The following is a 24521-nucleotide window of genomic DNA, read 5'->3' on the forward strand; positions in this document are numbered from 1 at the left end:
GCAAAAGCTCAGTTTAACTATATGCCCCACCAACTGAGCGATTTATTTATTCAGATATTTTTTATTCTTTTTAACAATCAAATTAAATGTAACAATATACTGAGCTTAGACATTTACACGCGACTATCTACTTAAAATAAAATAAATGTTTATTAGCTATCATATTTTTTAAAACTATTGTTGATGGGAAATACAATTAAATTTAAATTTTGTTGTTTTTTTTAATGAAAAAATGTATGTAAATATTAGTATTTTATTTCCAGATTGGTTTTATTCACACTTGCCATGGTGATTACAAAGTGGAACCTCTATCAGCAAAAGGCATATCAAATGAGCATGTAATATACCAGTTATCAGAACGCAGAAAGTCTTTATGCTCTTCAGCTGGTAAGTAAACTTGTATAAATTTCATTTCAAATCCATTTTAAAAGAATAAAAATACACTTTTTGCTAATTCGTCTCACATAATCTTGTTCTACAAGAAGCATGGATAATGTCAGGTTCGAAGAAATACTCGTTAGAATAATTATGAAACAAAAGAATACTTATGAAGTCATAAGTTTTCATGATTAACATAATATGTATATTTTACCAGGCAGATGTTTCTGTTCTCCTAAAAAAAAGGATAAATGAAAGTTAAATATGAGGAAATTTTCGTAAAAATTTTTTTTTGCATAATGTAAAAAGCGCGCAAAATATTAAAATGAAACACCTTTTTAACAACACACACCTTTAACACGAAACACCTTTATTCTCGAACAAAAAAGCCTACTTAATTGTACGAAAGACTAGCTTTAAATATGCGAATTCCTTTCAGTAGTTGTAATTTTAATTACAAAATTAGCGTAAAAACGTTCTTGTAAGTCAAAACAAGTATGGTAGCCACAATCTGGAAATTATGATCTCAATAGTTATAAGCCAGGAGATAGGTCTAATTTTTAAACTTTTTAATCGATAATTCGCAGCATATCTCTGGGACTATTTGAAAAATAAAAAAAATCTGCACAATTTCGAAACGAAATTTCTCTAAATAATTTCCTTATAAAACTGATTTTCATGGCCATTTATGGTATTTTATTATATGATTTATTGATCGGCGAAAAGTTTCGAAAGTTTTACTTTTCAATTCACTTTAGGTTATGTAATTTTAAATTTAAAAAAAAAAGGAAAGAAATCGGGTGAAATTTTCTAAATAATATAATTTATAAAAAAGTTGTATTTTTAAAATTTCAATTCTCAAAAACTCTTGTTATTCAATTATGTATTACGTCATATAAAACGTATCAAAATTTATATATATTGAGAAAAAAATTATGGTCAGAATTTGGCAAAATTTACCGTGTTTCTGGTTCTATGGGAACACCAAAAATCTCGGTTATTTTTACCGAAGCTGTATGGAAAAATTAATAGTTAAATATTGTTTTAAAATATGTGATAAAATTTCGTAAACGTGGTACTTTTATTATGATGCCTTAGAGCATGACCTTAGAGCAGGGGTGGCAACCCTTGTAGTAACCAACGTGCCATTTTTTCAAAAAATTGTTTAATGAAGTCATAGACGTGCCGTCAAATAATTTTGACTTCGTGATTATTGGGGAAATAATACGTATTGCTAGATACTATCAGCTCAAAACTCTTTATTCACTATGAAAAAAGAATATATTTTGCAATGTCTCAGTTATACGCGCAATTTAACTTAAAGCAACATGACTCCTGTTGTTGCAGATTAGATGACAAACAACTTATATTAGGTTGTAAGATGTTAGTTTAAGCAGGACTGTTAATTTTTTTCTACTAGTTATTTATTGTTAGCTTGTTTTTTATGGTTATTGTTTATTTGACATTAGCAATTAATTTTTTGTTAGTAATTGTTTTTTTTGTGAATTATAATTTTATTTGTTAAGATGCTTCATAGTGAACTTTGTGATCTGTGGCGTGCCCAGAATATTGTGTCACGTGCCATAAATGGCACGCGTGCCATTGGTTTGCCCTCCCTGCCTTAGAGCATCCATAAAAACCATTTATTTAGTTAAGTTTACTTCTCAGTTTTGTATTTTGTACTAAATATGTGGTAATAAGAGCTATAATTATGAAAACCAGAATTTCCGATAAACCGTTATCTTACTAACGGAAAATTTACCAAATTAAACATTTAAATTTACCAAATGAATGATTTATTGTTATTTTATCAGAATTATGCGTTTTTTCTCACCATGAATGTCATTAATAATTAATTAATTCTAATTTAACTTTTTTCTCCGCTTACTTTACAAATAAAAAGCTTTCGATTAAGTAATAAAAAACTCTGTATTTTTTATTTGAAAGTATTTTGCAAAAATAAGTTTTGCAATTGAGTATAAATGTATCATTATCTATTTATTTATTCATTTATTTAGATTTTCTTAAATATTTCCAGAGATATGTTAAAAAAATGAAAAAGTGAGCTTAATAATAAGGGGATCGACTAAACTAATTTGGCCATTATTTTCCAGATTGTGGAAATTTTTCACCCCATTATTGGATAGCCAATTATCCAAATATTTCGAAAAAATTTATGTTAATTGAAAGAAATAGCGTTTCTGTGTCTTGTTACGTAATTCAGAATACTATCTTAATAAATCGGTTAGTATATTCAATATCAATTCCTCGAACCATTACGATTATTTTTATGTAATAATCTTATTATATCAAAAATTATTAACGTGTTCATTTTCTTTTTGTTTTACGCAATATACATTACTGATTTATCTCGAAAATTCTTAATAAGTTCACAAATATGAAATGCAATGATCCTTCTTTAAGGGGAAAAACAATTATAATTAGTGAAATAGATAAGAGTATAATAATATAGTATAAATAAGAGAATATAATTGTTTTTTTTTTTCAAAATGCATGTGTTAATTATGATTTTCATTAATGGTTAATAAAAAGTTAGGTTCTGTTAAGGATTAAGGATATTTTTATAATTCGATTGTGAAAATACAATTTGCCTCAAAGTAAGTGAAGCAACTTTGTGCTCTTCATTTTTAAATTTTCGAATGATTGTTTTATTAGAGAATTTGTTTTTTTAGGTAAATGCCTATTCCACAACCTTTGTTACATCTACATATGACATTGTTTTATACTTTAAGGGGGTGCTGTCGGGGACGGGGGTGGGTACTGTCACATTCGATTCTAGTTCTATTCGATTTTATTCAGCCTAAATAAATATTTATGTTTATAACAATTCAATAAGTTTAAATTTCCTGAAACTTAATAAAATATATCTAATTTAAAATTTATTTATAAATTTTCATTTAATTTACATACAATTCATATACAATTTATTTAAATTTATATACAAGAACCGAATGTGAGAATCGGTGAGAACCGAATGTATTTTCGCATTCGATTTTTTTCCTATTAGACTTCATTCAACCTAAATGGATATTTATGTTTAAAACAATTTAATAAGTTTAAATTTCTCAAATCGTAATAAAATTAGAACTAATCAAAAATTTAGATGCAGTTTTTCAATCAATTTATATACAATTTATATACAAGAACCAATTGCGATCATCGTAATTATTGTAGTACTCGGTTTTTCTTCTATTACACTTTATAAAACATAAACAAAGATAGTAATGTTATAATGTTTAAAATGTTATAATGTTTATAACAAAGTTTAAGTTATAAGTTTAAATTAAAATTTAAATTACAAGTTAAGTATAAGTTTAAATTAACTTTCCTTTCTTACTGAACATAAAAATTACTCAGATACGGGAAATAAGATCATTTTAGTTTCATTATTTCAAACGTTTTAAATTTTTAAGAAAATTTAATGGTAGGTTATACTAATGATAACCTTTTGGTGTCGTATTTTCTGGTCACTCAAAGAAACAGAGAAGACATATGACCACAAAGGGTTCAATATTCCATAACACCTTTATAATATTTTATGACATAATAGGAGTTTATTTTGTCAAACATGCTATTTTCTATTAGAAAATAAAATAATCTTTAAAAAAGCCCATTTAGTAATATAAAAGACATACATTTTTTTACTAATGTGAAAACAAAATCTTTCGAAGCAGTTATTTCCTACATAGTTTTAATAAATAATTTTGGAAATAGCTATTTCCCCGTAGTTTTATACCTCACGGAGAAAACAATTCTGTATGGTTATGACAGTAACTACCGTACTGTATGGTTATGACATTTCTTATTAATAATCCATACTTTCTTTCTCAATGCATACTTTTTTGAACCATACTTTTTTCTCTCAATGCAATTATCAGAAGATCGTGAATCGCAAGTTAGTTGTAAATCGTGGAGACATTTTCAGTAGATCAAGTTAAATTGATTTCTTATTTACTAGAAATGTATGCTTATTGGCAATAAGCCAAAAGTAAGGATTATTTTAAAGTTAGCACTTCTATTGGTAGGTTGTTCAAGGATTTAAAAATTGTCAGGTTGCTTTAGAAGCTTTAGTTTGGCGACCACTGTTTTATATTATTCTCAGTAAATTATATTTGCAAGAACTATTATTTTTATAATAATAAATTGTTAAATAACTAAAAAAAAAATATATAATTATAATGTATGCATGAAAAAAATCTTGTTTAAAATAAAACTTACAATATTTAATGTGAAATATTTATTTTTGACGATTTTGTATTGCGTTTTGTTCGATAAAAATAATGAAATAAAGAAAGTAATAAAATATAATTATTACAGTGAGTATAGTTGCGTAAATATCCAGTTACATTTAACGCTAAATGTGAAGTTTGCTTATGCGACAGTAAATAGAGTCGACTATTTGTTAAGGTGGAAACTAACAGTGGCAGAGATTCTGTCAGTAGCTAATGTTATTTTCTGGCTCAATTATTATCAATGTTGACCTTCTAATGTGTGAGGATATGTCAGCTCTTGAATACAGAATGTCTTACAAAAGAAAGTATTTGTTTTTACATGTATGGAGAATATAAATGAAGGAGATAAATAAGAAATTTAATTCTTATATATTATTTAACAAAAAAAAATCTATATTTTCAGTAATAGGACAAATAAAGAATGAAAGCACTTTTACGTATTTTTCTTTTGGTTCATTTAAAAGTACCTTTATGCATTTCTTAAATGACTAAAAAAAACACGTTTTTTTAATGTTTAACTTTTCAAGAAAATTTTTCATATTTTTAGCCTCAGCCCTTTACGTAAAAAATAAGATCAATACTAGTTTCATTTTAGACATTTTGTTTTATTTATATGACATTTCTATTTTCATTTTAAACGTTTAAAGGAAATTCCGATTTCGTATAAATTATGCTCTTGAAATTATTTGCATTACAGTTAACAGATCATGTTTTGCGTTAAAAGTTTTAAAATTGTATAAAATTGTATTGTTAAGTTTTAAAATTGCATAAAAGATAATTTTCAATCTAACCCTTTTTCTAAATTGACTTAAGATCTTAAATTGGAGGGACTACCGATACCTTTGTTTACAAAAATTCAGATATTAAAAAAATAATTTATTGGTAAATGTTCTATGATTCTAAATTTGTATGCCAAAAACTATAGCATATATATGGAGTTCGTACCACATTGTTCCAAATTAATTGAATTTATAACTATCTTAATAAACTTCAATAGGTCTAAGATTGAGATGTTATAATTCATATCCTATTTTTTACAATAATTTGAAAGGAAAATACTTGTAATTTATTTTCCGTTTTTGTCAACAGATATCATAAAGAAAAAGNATAAGCCTTCACTGCTAGGGGCATATTGCAAACTGCCTAAAATAAAACTAACTGGTTTAACTGGGTTAACCAATGGAGCTTGGAATGCTTTTTCTTATAAGCCTTGAAATATGTTGGCAAACTGAAAAGGTGACAGGCAAATTAGAAAATTATGGAAGCATTTTATATTACTCTAGAGCACTGCAAAATGATAGAACCTGTTTGAATGCCCGGAAATAAATAAACTGTGTTTGTTCTATATACTTTCCAGTTATGAGAATACCAAAAGAAAATATTTATTGTTTTATTTATTTATTTAAAAAATTTTAAACTATTCCCACTTAAATCATTCCTTCTAAAAGAAGCTGTTTTTAAAATATACCTATCATAGTTTGTGATATCCTAAAAAGATATTGCAATACAACTTTTTTGACGTTAAACTACTATACTATATATATATATATATTTCTTTCATTCTGAGAAAATTAAGAAAAATGAAAAATGTTTAAACGATATTTCTATATTACATCCCATTCTTAAATGGATAAAAATAGAGCTATTAGAAAGATGTTATCCAGACCATAACTATTAATTTTGAAAACAAAGTAATATGGGATTTAAACCTTCAAAGTTTAATATACGCTTGTTGTAACTTTATCAGCCTGCGGAATATCAAAGATGAGTTTTTTTTTAAAAAGAAGGGACCATTTTCATTTATTAATTCTTATAAATTAGATTTCAGATACGTTTTAGTGCTTTATGAATTCGAATTTTTGTAAAAACTACAATGTTAGAAATTTCTAGGAAAAAATGGTTAAATAACAATTTTTAAAATTGTTAATTTATTATGAATGAAACAAAACAGGTAAATAAGATGGTATTAAAACTGTTGACTGTGGGAAAAACCATTTATTAACTGTTTTACCTAATACTGTTAAACATCCAGAATTTTATCGCATAAAAATAAATCCAAATAATAAATCTATTTAGTTCCTGGTAGCTGGGTATATATTATAGCCGGGGACTAATCTGTCAATCTCGTGACCAACAAATCGGGGATTCGAGTTCCAGCATTGGTTCCAGTATATTTATTACACTCTCTTTAACACATGAAGAGTTCCCAGTCTCCTGCACTTCCCAATTTATGACCCTGGACTATGATTCTGTTTGGTTTCAAAACCGCAAAGGTAAAAAATGTTCTTTACCTTAAACTTTAGGGGCAATTTGATGGACAGATTGCTGTGGTGCTTAACTGTAATTTTAGAATGAAACATCTAACAGTGTATATAAAAAAAGCTTCTTTAAAACATCGTAAGTTAAAAATACAACGGTGTTGAAAGGTAAAATTATAACTTTATTTATTTAACAGGTTATTATTTAACAAGATAAGATTTATCAGAATGGAAATTAACATAAATGTGTCACAAATTTAAATAAAAATAATATTTTTACACTCTTTAATAGTTGTTTTAATTCACATACACTGCAAAAAAAGTCCCTATTGCGGTATAAAATACCAGTTACCGTGGGTACATCATACAGAATCCAGTGGGTGCATCATCCATTACAGTAAAATACATTTTTATCGTAAATATTAAAAGAAATTTTTGCAGCAATATTTATTTATTTAGACTGGTTTATAGATTTTTATGGTAATTATTACTGTTGAGTGCCGATACTCTTTGCTTTGATTTGATCCGGAATATTTTACAGTACAAAAAATAATTTGGGTCGAAAATGAATTGCTTATATATTATTCTGTCACCTAAGTTGAACACTTAATATTTACGATACATATAGGGAGAAAGTTTTTTTCCCATATTTAAATACAGCTTCGACCCTATGAAAACTGAGCAATTACAACGGTAATTTTGAGAAAAGCAATGACACGTAATCGCTTTAATACAAAGCAAATGTCAGACTATTTATTTAGTTTTCATTATAGTATACAGCAATTTCTGTAAATTTATGTTGCAATTACTATTTCATTAAATTACCATAAAAGTTTTTGTGCACTGTAGTTGTTTCTTAAAGTTTCTTCTAGCTGAACTAAAATATATTACTATGGAATGCGTAGTCAGAAACACCTTTGTGGAAACAGTCCAAATTAGATTGAAATAGCATCTCATTTTTATTCGGATAAAGTCTTCTTCAATTAGTGAATAAAGGCACCGTTTCCCTACGGCTTTGATAGAAACCGATTCTACTTCGTATTGCTGCTTCCTTACTAATAGAATGATTAAATAACCTTAATGAACTCTAGATACATATATTTGATTAATTGTTAACTTAAATCTATTAGAGTAGATATTAGAGAAAAAATAGAATAATGAAATCAAATTGATGTAAAGAAAGCTTGTCTAGAAAAATAGAAACTCTTTGTAACTTAGTTTCATTTTGGAAATTTGTTTAAGATAATTTTTTCAATATCTCTTTTTGTCATTGCTGATACATATAAAGTACTATTTTATTAATTTTCACACTCTATATTCCAAATGTAAAAAGGTTTAATATCCAGAGGATATAAAATGAAAATTAATAGTAAGTTTTCCTTAATCTGCTGATTATCATTATTTTAATATTTTTCATTAACAATAATTTAAATTTTTTTTAAACTTTATCTAATACTTATTAAAGCAGCTTTTCTTAATTCGCAAATACCCCTATCACAACCTAATTACGAAGATCAAACAATAAATTATTTATTGTAGAAAAGAATAACCTTTTCTGCTAGAAAATTAAATTTAATCATTGTAAATCTATAATTTTTATCCATGAAAGTTTTTTTTTATTAGTCGGAATCTATTAAATGTTAGAAAACAATTAGATTACTTTTAAAATGTTTCTTTTGTATTATTTCTATTTTAAGTAATTGTTTTTTAAGTAATTGATCATAATTTGGTATGGTTGGAGGACAAGTGATATGTTAAGTTAAATTTCATAAATGAAATTATTGATAAACTATTTTTTTTTTCATAATTTCCTTTATGAGAATGCAAAACTTAAAAATGCGACTTCGTCTGACAAATTACCAAATACGTTAATATGTTTTTTTCTTTTTTTAGAAACAAAAAATTCGTAAAAAATTTTGCGTGGAGAAATTTTAAATTGTTCTCTAAATAAAATTTTAAATAGTTTTCAAATAATAAAATTTCAAAAGTGAAATGAGAAGAAGAAAAGAAATCGAAAAAAGCTTTTTCCAAAAGGTTTAGAGGTCAAAAGTTTTGTTCTCAGAAGGCAAACACGAAAAATCCCTAAGGAACATTCGAATAAATTTTATGAAATTAATTAAACTGAAAGTTATGTTTTATGCAAAGGTACACTTTTGATTTGAATTGAATCCTAGATTACTACAGTGAATTTTAACTAAAGACAAAAAAAGAAGAAGAAATGGGGTTGTGACTTCCTTATGTAAGCATGGGTGAGGGTTTTGTAATTGCATATTTTTGCTGAAAACCGTGGTGGAGAAAATCAAAATTGCAAAAAACAATGCCTGCATTATAATAATAATGCTCCCAACCTTTCATCTTACCCTACCCTACTAAAAAAATTGCTATGTATGATGATTTTCTGTTCGGTTTTGATGCAGAAAACTACTGTCGTCATGTTCCTTCCGTAGCATACGGAAATATTCAGAGATTTTATGTAATATTGGAGAATTTTTTCTACAGTGCACTGAATAGCATCTTCTTTACACAAGTTATGTAAAATATTTGTATTTAGGTCACAGGTGAAATGACGAACACTGAGATTTGATCCCTAAGGGATGATCAATGTTATAATAACAACTCGGTGGGATCATTTCCCTAAAGAAAGTGATTAGATCAAATCCCTAACTGTATTTTAAAAAAAGGCGGATGAAAATAACAAAGGAAAAAATATATAGCAAAACTTACGGGTGAATTTTATGCAATATTGGAGCTGAATTTTATGTAATATTAGAGTAGATTTTTATTTAATATTAGTGTTGAATTTTATGTAACATTAGAGTTGAATTTTATGCAATATCACCAATGTTATTCAAGATTTCAAAACTAAGGAAAGATTTTAAATGACCTGCCCATTTCTACTCTAATTCAAAACATCGTAAGTCATTGAATTATTAGTTGACTTCTAAAAGAATCTTTTAATAATTTAACTGTGAGTAAATTTTTTATGAATATAAATAATGCTCAAAAATTTCCAAAACTTTGCAATGCGTCCCTTCTCATTGCATTCTCAATCTCATGTGTGGTTAGATCTGGCTTAAGTTTTGTTAATCCTATTTTCTCAAAGCAGAGAAATGAATTTGGTGTTGGTTTCTGAGTTGATTTTTAAACTGAAGCTAGCAACTTTCCAACCGAACATTACCAATCTAGTCAAGCATCATCAAGTAGAAACTTCTCGTTGATTTATGTAAAAATTTGATTCCGCTGAAGGAAATTAAATCAATTAAGAAGCAGGCAAGTTTTTTTTTCTCTTTTTATAATTTTTATAGAAAGGATCGATAAGATAATCGCTGTTAGAGATCAAAATTAAAGTATAACTGTCCGGTATACCCTATACTGATATTTTTTGAAGATTAAGTGCAACTGCCCAGTGTACATTTGCCCAGAAACCCCAACATTTATATGTTTTATAAGGTTAAGCGCCTAAAAAAACATAAAAAGAATAAAAAATATTCAAAACATTCTAGCACAAATTATTCGCAAAGCAAATAACGACACATACGAGTTGCGGGATCATGCAGCCAAAGTAAACAAATAGCTGATATTGTGAAGCTGTTTGTGTGGGAAATTAATGTTCAAACGAGTATTGGACATCTCTAGCCAAATGCGTTGAAAGTTATAACAATGACCAAACTTCATTGGTAATTATTAATAAAAATTGGTAAACGTGATAAACTTTGATGGAATATCTACTTCATATTAATCAATTTATTAATATTAACCGGTTAATTACATTGATGAATTACATGCAGACAATGTTATTTTATCTTTTCACTAGTAAAATTTAGGGACTTCATCATATCACTTACCTTTTTAGGAAAAGGACTCCACAAAGTTGTTATTCTAATATCTTCCGTAAATTGACCATATTCTTTAAGGATTCGATCAAATCTCCGTTTTTTATCATGTCCTTGCGACAACTACATAGCTTTTACAAGGCGAGAAATGGACTTTGAGACGTTTGAGTCTTGTAGCTTCTCCCCCTACGGTAAGAAAAAAAGTATGGTCGAAACTAAAACATTATAGTTAAATACACCGTGTTTCTGTCTCTATGGGGGCAACAAAACATCGGTAATTTTTACTGAAACACTTGGGCAATGATTTTGGTTAAATTTACAATAAAATCCAGTTTTATATTATGTGATAAAATTTAGTAAATGTCATGAAATTTGGTAGATTTATCATGATACCTTGAAGCATGGTATAAAAAATTTATTCGGTCCAATTAACTATTCAGTTTTGCATTTTTTACTGAATGTGTAGTAATTAACTATAATTTTGAAAACGAGTTTCCGATAAATCCCTTAATATGGGCGGAAAAGTTACCAAATGAAAGGTTTAAAAACCATATATTTTGATATTATTAACCAGAAATATAATTTTTTTTATTCCAGAAATGTCATTCGGTACGGTAATTTTACCAGAATTTTTTCCTCTATGTGTTCATTTAATAATCTTTTTCTTAAACTATTTTAAGTTAATAATTTTAAGATTTCATTTTTATACAAGATATTAAAATTCAACTATTTTTCAAAATAATTAATTTACTTCACTTTTTTTTATGAATGCGTACATATTTTGGAATATTTTTTTTATTTTAGAGAAACAACATTATTATTTCTTAAATGCTAACATTTTAAGCATAAAAGCAATTCATTATTGAACTAAGGTCTGTATGTCGTTTAATATTAAAGAAAAAAATTAAGCCGGAAATAGCAAAAGTATTTGTTTTTTAAGAAATAAATATTCATGCACAATTTTTTTATGATTGAGACGAAAACTCATATTTTGCATAAATAAAATTAGTATAATAGATCCCATTTGTTTCAATTGAAAATTTGTGACCTTCCCATAAATGTTTCTCTTTTTTATTTTCTAACATAGATTGTTCAGTCAATTTAATTGGGTGAACTGTTTTAAATCTATTTCCTTTAATTTCACTCACGTTTTTGCTAATTTCCATCATAATTTCTGAATCACCAACCATAAAACAAAAAAGATATTTTTTTTCATTTTTGCACTTGAAGTTATTTAATTGCGGATCTGAAAGGTCTGCAGTAGTTTCAAACAAAGCACTCTTTAACAACTTCTGCTTTATTATATTCAATTGAGCTATTACAGAGAGCAACGTTTGTATTACGCTCTTGATTGTCACAAAAGAATTCATAAAAAAGCCATTCAAGCATCAATACTGGTAATTTTTTCTATTGTCTATCTTTTTTTAGTGCCGAACTCGTTTAAGGATATAATTTAAGGACGTTTAATGAAACTTATTAGTAAAAATCGTCTTCTTCGTTTTAATTGTTCTCTTTTTTTATGAAATTCGAATTTAAAGTTCTTCTTCTGGAATTGCGCAAAAAAGCAATAGAATCACGAGCAAAACGATTTTTAATGGCGAATTTCCTTAGCCTTTTTTTGACATAGATATTAATATTGAGAAATTGCTTTCGTATAATTTCGCATTTATTAACAAATTTCGGTCCGCATGTGATTATCTTAAGCATTATCTTATCTTTATGCTATCCACAAGCATTAATCTTATAAATAAATAATGCGTTTTTATATGAAAAGTTGCTAAAACAAAATTAAAAAAAATTCAATATTGAATATAATTCAGGTTGTCAAATTTACTATGAGAATGTTTCTTAATTTCTGTTGCTATATGTAAATGTAAAATTTATTTGCAGTACAATTATTTCACATGTAAAGAATTTTCACTAAAAAGGGTTTATAGTCTTGAAAATATAATAGGGAATTTCATACACTAAACGAAATAAAATCTTTAAAATACAAACCTTAACGAAATATTCAACTTTAACTTATAAGCGATAAATCACTCCTCTATTTGTGGGAATACTTTTTTTCTACGTTTTCTACGTTCTCAGGCATTTTACCTTTTATTCAACCTCTTCTTTAACCTTATTTCGAAACATAGTTTAAGAAAAATGTTCTCAATATGTCATTTAAGTATTTAAGTACCACGTTTACGACACACACTATATATANTAAATTTCACCATACTCTGATAGATTTTACCACACTTTATATCTCATATTTTGAAAGTGTTAGCAAGCTTTTTAACGTAGATTTTTTTCAAGTATTATTAAAACGGAACTACTTTCTATTAAGAGTAATGACTAGAAAGTATCACGGAAAGGAAAATTCTGGTAAAATTACCGTACTGTATGGTAGCATTAGTAAAAACATTTCGGATTAAAAAAACCATAATTCCAGTTAATATAACCAAAATATATGGTATATTTTGGTTTTATTAATTAGAATTAGCTATCTTGCGAAATTCAATAATAAAAAATCAGTAATAAATAATAATAATCAATAACAAAAAATCAGTATAACTCAATAATATAAATTTCACCATACTCTGATAGATTTTACCACACTTTATATCTCATATTTTGAAAGTGTTAGCAAGCTTTTTAACGTAGATTTTTTTCAAGTATTATTAAAACGGAACTACTTTCTATTAAGAGTAATGACTAGAAAGTATCACGGAAAGGAAAATTCTGGTAAAATTACCGTACTGTATGGTAGCATTAGTAAAAACATTTCGGATTAAAAAAACCATAATTCCAGTTAATATAACCAAAATATATGGTATATTTTGGTTTTATTAATTAGAATTAGCTATCTTGCGAAATTCAATAATAAAAAATCAGTAATAAATAATAATAATCAATAACAAAAAATCAGTATAACTCAATAATATAAATTTCACCATACTCTGATAGATTTTACCACACTTTATATCTCATATTTTGAAAGTGTTAGCAAGCTTTTTAACGTAGATTTTTTTCAAGTATTATTAAAACGGAACTACTTTCTATTAAGAGTAATGACTAGAAAGTATCACGGAAAGGAAAATTCTGGTAAAATTACCGTACTGTATGGTAGCATTAGTAAAAACATTTCGGATTAAAAAAACCATAATTCCAGTTAATATAACCAAAATATATGGTATATTTTGGTTTTATTAATTAGAATTAGCTATCTTGCGAAATTCAATAATAAAAAATCAGTAATAAATAATAATAATCAATAACAAAAAATCAGTATAACTCAATAATATAAATTTCACCATACTCTGATAGATTTTACCACACTTTATATCTCATATTTTGAAAGTGTTAGCAAGCTTTTTAACGTAGATTTTTTTCAAGTATTATTAAAACGGAACTACTTTCTATTAAGAGTAATGACTAGAAAGTATCACGGAAAGGAAAATTCTGGTAAAATTACCGTACTGTATGGTAGCATTAGTAAAAACATTTCGGATTAAAAAAACCATAATTCCAGTTAATATAACCAAAATATATGGTATATTTTGGTTTTATTAATTAGAATTAGCTATCTTGCGAAATTCAATAATAAAAAATCAGTAATAAATAATAATAATCAATAACAAAAAATCAGTATAACTCAATAATATAAATTTCACCATACTCTGATAGATTTTACCACACTTTATATCTCATATTTTGAAAGTGTTAGCAAGCTTTTTAACGTAGATTTTTTTCAAGTATTATTAAAACGGAACTACTTTCTATTAAGAGTAATGACTAGAAAGTATCACGGAAAGGAAAATTCTGGTAAAATTACCGTACTGTATGGTAGCATTAGTAAAAACATTTCGGATTAAAAAAACCATAATTCCAGTTAATATAACCAAAATATATGGTATATTTTGGTTTTATTAATTAGAATTAACTACAAAAAGAGTGACTTCATTTATGAAAAAATATTTTTTTCTCTTTTAGAATCTCTCATTTCTATAAAACTTTTTTTCTCCTGAAAATGAAATATGATTAGGTATACGTATTTAATTCGTATTTAATAAATTTCTTTATTTCGTTGTAAGTAATAATAGTCTTAAATATCTTATGAGACACAAGCAAAAAAATTAAAGATAATGATTACATAAATGAAGTTTAACTTAATTTCCTTAACACGTATAATTTACTCTTGAAAGGCGAAAAAATAATACTCAAACTGAATTCATTTTGTTTGTATTATTTTAACTTAAATTAAACTTTTAATGATTAAAAACTCTCTTGATTAAAAACTTTATAAGAAATTGTATATTTGATCCTCACAAAAACGTTAATTTAGTTTCTGATATATATTAGTGTTTTGTCACTTGTAGAAAAACTTTAAACATAATTCATTTCCCTTTGCTGATTAAAATTGAAGCTATGTAAATATGCCACAGTTTAGAAATTCGCCTCACAAAGTAATATCCAAATTAAAAAATACTTCTTGTAAAACTAAAGAGTTCGTAAGAAAAATGATAAAATATGTCTGACACTCAAGCTTATTATATCAAAGTTGAAATTGAAACTAATTAAATTGAAAAATAATAAACTGACTCGTCATTTTAATTAAATTTTCCCATTCTATTTGAACTTGAAAATTCATTTCAGTGAACTAACTTTTATTGAATGTTTAAATAAGATATTTAAATAGTTCTTAACAATTAAAAGGGAAAAATTTTTTTAGTTGTGAGGAAATAATCAAAAGAATATAATTATTTTCGAGCAAATCTTAAAATTATGATACAACCCCTATTTTCTGATCATTCGTAAAGACGCTTCAATTTTGAATTCAGTATATACACTGTAAAAAAATCCAGATCTCCAGATACGCTGTAGAAATTACAGTAAAAATTAGGACACTCAGTGTGTCAATACTTTTTACAGTAAAATCCATGTTACAGATCAAAAAATCTGATAGACAGTAATTTGTACAGTAATTACCATAAATTCTCTCTAATTGATATATAATGTTACAAAATTTACTGTAATACATTTTACGGTAAAATGGATTTTACAGATAATGCATCCAAAGTACAAATACTTTATACAGTAATTTTCTCCGGAATTATATACAGTGTTGTTCATCACTTTTTAATCAATTTTTCCAATATATTCTAACTATAAAAAAATTTATTTCCTTCAACTGACTCTCATTGAGCCTTTAAATAAAATATTTTAACAGCTCTTAACATTAGAAAAGGAATCTACTTTTTAAATTATTGGAAAATTATAATTAATTTAAAAAACATTTCTTAGTAACTATTTTAAAATTTAGATGCAAAATCACTTAGACCCAGAAATTTCAATGATTTTAATAATTTTTTAATATTGAATTACTTTAAACTATTCCTTTAGAGTAATAAATATAGTTTACGGTTTTAAATTTTTTTTAAAGTTCTATAGAAGTAATCGGGAAACAGTATGGAAAAAGTCGTAATATGTCAAAAACTTCTGTTACAATATCTTAAATTGAAAAGTGATTTCCACTGCCTTGAGAGGTGTTTTGAAAAACTATATTTTGAGCACTTAAAAAAATAGAACTACCAATACCTAAAATATATCATTATTTACTCTGTGACAGGCAGAATTCAATCAAAATATTTTTACTTGAAATATTAAAAAAAAAATTTATTATTTTGAAATGTGAAAAGTTTTACACTTTTTGTAGATAAAATTACATGGTAAGCTTAAACTTATTTTTCAAAATTTAATACATTTAAATTTTTTATGTAGGTTTATAAATGAAAAATAAGGCAGTATTTGAAATGGTATTCGAATTTCAAGATTCAATTTATGGACAACAATATTGTCTCGTTGCGGTAAAAATAAAGATAGAAGTGTAAAATGAGTTTTAATTTAGTACTATTTAAGATTTCATGGACCTTACTTTTAGTTCACCTACTGAACGCAGTTGCAACTGACTCGTGGCTGTAAACAATATGCAATTAGTAATAAAAGATAACCTTCATAAAACTCATTCATATAATACTATTTCTTGTTGCTGTTGTTTTTAATGGCATAAGCCCAAGATTATTAAAAAAACACAGTAAAAGTAACATTAAGATCAGTTATTTTAAAAAAAAAAACATTGTTACTATAATGATTTCGATGCTATCGAAAAGATATAAAGATGCCAGTTGATATTCTGAAAAAGAATTGCTGATACCAGTCAACAGTTTTAAAAAGAAGCATCAGTCAGAAGCAGTGGCGTACGCAGAATTTTTTCAAGGGGGATGTTCATAATTTACTGAAGCTACTAAAAGAAATTCGAGTATGTAATAAAGAACTATTATTTCCCTAATTTAGACAGTTTTGACTTTTTATTTAGACAACATTGTTTAGTTAAATTTTGATTTGATTTTTTAAGTTTAAGAACATAATGTAATATCTTCTAGCATGTAATATCTTCTGAAAAAAAGTCCAATGTCATATGGGTGGGAAGTAACACTTTGAGGGCCACTTTCACATTCATCAGATTTTGTTATGCTAGAAACGTTTTCTTCAACGGAAGTATCACATTTCTGTACAACAGAAAAACTTAAATAGTACTCCGTTCCCCCTTTTATATAATTTTTCACCGCATCTCCAAAATTCTCGAATTGTCTCAAAGACGACAGAACGTCTAGGATTCCAGAATCATCGCGTAAAGACCTCGCGAATGACAGCCAGTCTCGAAAACTATCGCGGCTGGCAGAACAGAAAGAAGCCAGTCCATAACAGTATCACGTGAATTTGGTTTCAAAAGTACAACCCTATTATAGTAAATGTTTTTTCAGTATTCTGAGAAATACCGTGAGAAAAAAAAGTAGGCATAAGGCAAATAAAAATATATAGTCTTAAAAAATAATAGCCCGCATAATTTCTACTAAAATTTTTATTTTTGCCATTTTGTCTGAGCTCAAGGGGGGTGTTTAAACCCCTAAACCCCTCCCTTGCGTACGCCACTAGTCTGAAGTATCAATAGTAGAAAGTATCATTACGTCGACAGTATCAATACTTTTCAATACTGTTTCATTGCAAAAGGGAAACAAATTAAGTAGAGTTCTGAAGGCATTACAATTTCTTACAGGGAATTTATTTATTATTATTATTCTTCTGAACATCTACATGCTAAAAAAACAGTGAAATACTTTCAATGAATGTAGAATCAGTTGAAAAAATTTCAATAAACAAGGAGGAATATTTTTGCAAAATTCAAGTGTTCAAATTGACACCCGTTGAGGATACCCCCAGCTTCGCCTATTGTATATATCAAAATGATATTAAGACTTTTTAACCCATATCATCGATAAGTGTAATTAATCTTAGTTTACGGTTTCTCATGATTTCCAATTACGATAAAGTTTTATCAAACGAATATCACTAGATTTAATTATGATTGTGTTCTAAAATGCATTAAATATGTCCACTAACCAATAAAAAGATGAACTGCTGATTATCACGTTGAAATTTATGATCTTTATATCCAATTACGTTGCTTTATTAGAACGCACCGGTGGCACATTTGATTTGCAAAAATAGAATGATTTTGAAAGAACTGAAAAATAACTTGGATTAATAATTCGCATCCTTAAGTTTGAGACTTTATTTTTGTAATGACCTGTTATTTATTAGTAAGCTATTTGAATGATCCATACGTTAACAATTTTATAAAAAAATCAAAAAAATGGGGTAGATATAAAATCACGGGTACTACGAAACTTATGGATTTCGTAATTCATAAGTAATTGATATCTTAACTATTGTACTAGTTAAAAATAGGATAAATTATAGTTTTTGTAATCATCTAGCTATATTATTAAAAAATCTGCAGTTAAAAGGTTATGAATCTGTCTGATAAACCTAATAGGTTTTGGAACTGTTTCTGGTTTTCAACAAGAAACAGGTTTTTCGATAGAAATGAAGTTTTTTTTTTATAAAGTATCCATTGAAAGTAAACACACGTTTATAAAACTGGTGCCGTAATTGACCAATTTTTTTAATAATTAGGAAGTATAGACTAATTACGAAACATAGACCAAAAATATAAGTAATAGGATATTCAGATTATTATTTGACAAAAATGTTGGTTTTCAGTAATTAAATAATGCATTTAATCAAATTTTTATCTGCCATTTAAAGAAAAGAGAGTGTTTTAAAATGTTGGGTCAATATAAGTAATTTAATTCTTCTCCGATTCACTTATTTCTTTACTCATTGATTTGCTATATAACTGATTCTCTTATTTTCTAAAAATGTGAATTAATAATCATCTTATTTACTGGTTTTCAAATTCATTGATTTACTAATGAGAGAACAATTGTATGAAATTTGAATCATTTATAAAGTTATTAAATAGTTAATAAAATAACTCCTAAAATGACTCCCATTACTATTGGTGTGCAAAATAAAAAAATTAACCATTCTGAACAACTTTTGAACGCTTTTTTCCGTCCTAAGACTCAATCTTAATGGTTCGAGGAGGTGACCTCAAATATGCTAATTAATTTCCGCAGGTGATGTTTTAAATTATGAAATAAGACAAAAAATTTACTTTCTCTGTACAAACCTTTTTTTAGACGGATTCGTATTTTTGACTCCCAAAATATATGGGCTGCAGTTTATTTCACCATACCTCGAGGAGAATTTTTTAAGTGAATTGAAAACTTTTTGCACGCAACTACAAAATTCGGTCATACAAAGATAATACCATAAAAAATGAAACTTTTATTAAATATTTTCTTTTATCATTTATTTAATAACAGTTGAAATATTTTTGAATTGAAAGGCATGCAATATTTCACATAATGCTAAAGAATGTAATTTGAAATGGCAAAGTGTGAAATTTTAGCAAAATCGGTCGAAAAATTGATTTTCAAAAAAGTCAAACACTTAAAATTATTCTTCCCAGAAACTATTCTCAGAATTACTGCAATCTCAAAAGAATTTCTTTTACATTTTCACATTATCATTTAAGTGTTCTAGTTTCTAATAACGCCAATCTGAATTTAATGCTCGTTGGCCATGAATTGACCTTTTAAAATCGTTTGACTTCTCTTTTACAAAAATCAAATGGGATCATACTAGCGGAACACTTTTTATAAATATAATTTAAGCGAACAACACCTTATAATTAACAACGTAGGTGTTCCACTAACTTTCCATAAAATTGCCTGAAGTACCTGAGTGCTTACTTTGACCCTTTTAGAGCGTTAATTGATGATAAAACGAAGTGGGTGGGTGCTGAATCGGGTCAAAGAAACTATTCTTTTCTGGTCAGTTTTTTTTAAATGTCGCTATAATAACACAGACGTTTATATTTTTTTACACAAAAGTACAAGCTGAAGAATTTTTTTTCCTTACATATCTAAAAAGATTTTATCTAAAAATTTTCTTTTGATATCAGGAAATGAAACAAGTCTTTAAAAAAAATCAGCCATATCGTGGAACTTTTTGCTTTGTATACAGACTCATATTCATACATATACATATATATATATAGCTATATAATGATTAATGAATTAACTTTGAACTAGAATCTTGTTATAATTAAGTAAATATTTAATGGCCGTAATATTTTATAAATATAAGAATAAATCTATTATAGAATTCAACCCATTATCCCTAAGTCGAAAATAAGCAACCCTTATAATGATTTAAAGCTAACGTCAAATAAGCGTTCAATTTTTTTTTTTTTTTTTTACATTATTATTTTTTCCATAAATTCTAAAACTGAATTTGTTGTTTTGAGAAGAAACCACTTTTACGACGTAGCGGTATGATGATACGTAAACGATAGTGAAAACTCAAAGAGTAGTGTAAACATACAGAAAAGAAATGTTTTTTTCTTCATATTATTGAATGATATTTGCAATTTGTATTTTATATTAACAGTTTCCGCTGTAAATATGGAAGGTGTATTTTTGAAAATTTTATTTCACGTGCTAAAGCAATTATTATATTATTTTATTTTTAAATGNTCAATGATTTTTTTTTTATATTATTATTTTTTATATAAATTCTAAAACTGAATTTGTTGTTTTGAGAAGAAACCACTTTTACGACGCAGCGATATGATGATACATAAACGATAGTGAAAACTCAAAGAGTAGAGTAAACATACAAAAAAGAAATGTTTTTTTCTTCGTATTATTGAATGATATTTGCAATTTGTATTTTATATTAACAATTTCCGCTGTAAATATGAAAGAGGAATTTTTGAAAATTTTATTTCACGTGCTAAAGCAATTATTATATTATTTTATTTTTAAATGAAACAAAAATAAATATTAATTTAAAAATAAAAATAATAATTACTGACTCAACTTTGAACTAGGATTTTGCTATAATTGACGAAATACTCAATTATAGTCAGATTTTCTGTTTATAAACATAAATCTATTATGGATTTCCATCCATTATCCCTAAATCGAAAATAAACAACCCTTATAATGATTTAAAGCTAGCGTCAAATTCGCGTTCAAATGCCCTTTTATATTATTACTTTTTCCTTAAATTCTAAAACTGAGTTTGTTGTTTTGAGAAGAAACCACTTTTACGTAGTGACATGATGATACATCAACGATAGTGAAAACTCGAGAGAAGTGTAAACATACAGAAAAGAAATACTTTTTTTATCCTGAAGTACCAAGGGAAACCTTTTTCTTTCCTTTTATGCGATGTTAGATTTAACGAATGGACGACGAACAAAATATTTCATCCTATTTTCTTTTTTAAGTTTTCTTCTGTTGGGACGAAGCCATCATTAATTAGGAAGTAGGGCCAATATTTTGCTACTTATCATCTTTATGATTCAGAGTATTTTTGTTCAGTCTCGATTGACTTAAAGTCATCTCTGCTTAGTTTCTGAAATGTTTCATAATCAAATGATGTGTCCTTGCTGTCTGAAAATTTTTTTGGATGTAAAAACTACTTCTTGTTATAAGACATGAAAATTTCTTATCAGCGTAAAAGCCATTGAAGAAGATAACTTCTGCTTAGTGCAATGAAATAGTTGGAAATGGATTGCGTCGGCTCACATTAAAGACGTGTGAAGTGCAACAGATATTTACTTCTGTTTGGATATTTTAATTGAGGTTTGATGTTTACTTACGATGCTTTAGTCTGAATAATTTATTTATCTTTTGAATGCACCCGTAAAAAATATTAATAAATGTTATGCCATTGTGGACATTGCCTATTGTCTAGCCTTCTCATTTTATTTAATTCTTAAATATTTATTACTTTATCCTTTAATCATTTTTTGGCAAAAATGATGGTTAAATTGCTTTTACATTAAAAGTGACAGTCATATTATGAAAAAAATATATATTATATTTCTGTAGTTTTTAACACATTATGGGAATTTCAAGTCCATTAAAAGGAAGCTGTAAAACGGGTTAAACAATTAATGGCTAAATATTTCACACTATTTTCTTTTTTAAGTTTTCTTCTGTTCGGATGTAGTCATCAATAATTAGAAAGTAGAGCCAATATTTTGCCACTTATCATTTTCATGATTTAGAGTATTTTTGTTTAGTCTCGATTAACTTAAAGTCATCTCTGCTTAGTTTCTGAAATGTTTCATATTCAAATGATGTGTCCATGCTGTCTGCAGTTTTTTTTTTTTTTTTTTTTTTTTTTTTTTTTTTTTTTTTTGAGAATTACATCTTGCTAGAAGACATGACAATTTCTTATCAGCGTAAAAGCCATTGAAGAAGATGACTTCCGCTTAGTGCAATGGAATGATGGGAAATGAATTGTACTGGCTCATTTTAAAGAAGCGTGAAGTACAACTTATATTTACTTCTGTTTAGATATTTCAATTGAGGTTTGATGTTTACGAACGATGCTTTAGTCTAAATAATTTGTTTGTTTTACGAATGTAACGTAAAATAAATATCAATAAATGCTATATCATTATATATTGTCCAGCTTTTAAATTTTATTGAATTCTTAAATATTTTTTACTTAATCCCTTAATATTTTTTTAGCATAAATAATGGCTAACTTCTGTTTACTTGTTAGTGGAAATCAGATTGCAAGAAGGAATATTATATTTCTGTAATTTTTAATACATTAAAATGGGAATTTCAAGTCCATTAAAACTACGGGAAAGACCATTAATGTCAAAATATTTCATACTATTTTCTCTTTTAAGTTTTTTTCAGTGGGAACGAAGCCATCATTAATTAGGAAGTAGGGCCAATAATTTGCTACTTATCATCTTTATGACTCACAGTGTTTTTATTCAGTCTCGATTGACTTAAAGTCATCTCTGCTTAGTTTTTGAAATCTTTTGGTAATTAAATGATGTGTTCTTGCTGTCTGCAGTTGTTTTAGGAATAAAAATTACTTTATTTATTTGTTTCTCAATCTTTTTATTTAATCCTTTTCTTTTTAGTAAAAATGACTGTTAACGTCTTTTGCGTGCAAGGGAAATCAAGTCATACAAATAATGTATTGTATTTCAGTATTTTTTTACGCATTAACATAGGAATTTTAAATACATGAAGAGGAAGCTATAACGCCGGAGGAACCATTAATGGCATATTCAGTATCATGTTCGTTAGTATTTGAAAATTAAGAAAAAAATGTTTAGAAAGTGTTTATAAGTCCAGAAGTTACGATTGCAGCGCTAATATTTTAAAATAAGAAAAATGTGTAGGTACTTTCCACTTATACAACAGCTGAATGGGCAAAACGCTGGCAGTTTTGCCGAAAATTTATTGTTTTCGATAATAACTTGAAATTTATTAAAATATATTTATTTTAGCTTATAAAGGTATTTTGCATAAGTAGAAAATATTTAGCGTAAAACACGTAAGTGACAGTGAATTTCAGAATTAAGCAGTAGTTAAAGTTATTGTAAAGTTATAGAAGAGCCTGCTAATCTTAGCGACATTTCTCTTTAACCCATCTTTCACAAAATATTTATTTCTCCATTGACAACAATGAACATAATAAAGAAATTGTACATTTATAATTTAGAATAAAAACTGAAATATTCCGAAATTAAAAGCATACATTTTTATGGACTGTCACATTTTGTTTGATCGAATGCAAAAAGACCTAACTAAAAGCTATTTTTTTAAAATGGTGGGCACTTGGGTCTATATCCCATTGGCCTCAGAAATGCTACTCTCTTATCATTTCTCAGTGAGCACCTATGGCTAAGCCAAGGCGGTGGAGTAGCGTCGCCCACGTCATACAACCACACACCCGTTTATAAGGCTGGTTTCATTCGCACAATCACACAGAAGAAAGGACATAAAACAGAGAGAGAGAAAGAAACATCCATGCCTTGAGTAGGATTCGAACCCGCAACCATCGGCTCCTCAGTCAGGCACGCTAACCACTCGGCCACTTGGTCGGCAGGAAAAAATCATATAATTGTATTTTTAACGTAAATTACAGAGTTCTTTTTAAAACTTAAAGCAATGGTTTATGCTTTATAAATGGAATTTCAACCTATTAAGTGAAGTTTCAATATTAAAAATTTGGTGTAAATCTTATTAATATATTTTTAATTTAGAATAGAATCTGAAAAATTCCGAAATCAAAGGTACTCTTGTAAAAACATAAATGTTTATGAACTATCGCACTTTAAATGCCTAACTGAAAACTATTTTGATGACAAAACGAGGAAAAAATGGAATGATTGTATTTCTAACCTAGATTACAAAGTTTTTTTTTTTAAATTAAAGCAATAGCTTATGCTTTAAAAAGGAAATTTCATTCAATTAAATAACATTTTAATATTGAAAATTTGCTGTTACTCATACTCT

At 26.9% G+C, this 24521-nt stretch overlaps 1 protein-coding gene across 1 annotated transcript in view; it reads left to right on the forward strand.

The window, feature by feature from the left end:
• Nucleotides 1-24521, forward strand: part of LOC107443755 (A disintegrin and metalloproteinase with thrombospondin motifs 9) — a 335002-nt gene that overhangs the window by 176259 nt on the left and 134222 nt on the right. The window contains exon 3 of the mRNA XM_043044658.2: nucleotides 264-387. Within this exon, the coding sequence (XP_042900592.1) occupies nucleotides 264-387 (124 nt within the window). The remainder of the gene's footprint in view (nucleotides 1-263; nucleotides 388-24521) is intronic.

The sequence above is a fragment of the Parasteatoda tepidariorum genome, chromosome X1, assembly GCF_043381705.1.
Source record: "Parasteatoda tepidariorum isolate YZ-2023 chromosome X1, CAS_Ptep_4.0, whole genome shotgun sequence".
Taxonomy (NCBI): domain Eukaryota; kingdom Metazoa; phylum Arthropoda; class Arachnida; order Araneae; family Theridiidae; genus Parasteatoda; species Parasteatoda tepidariorum.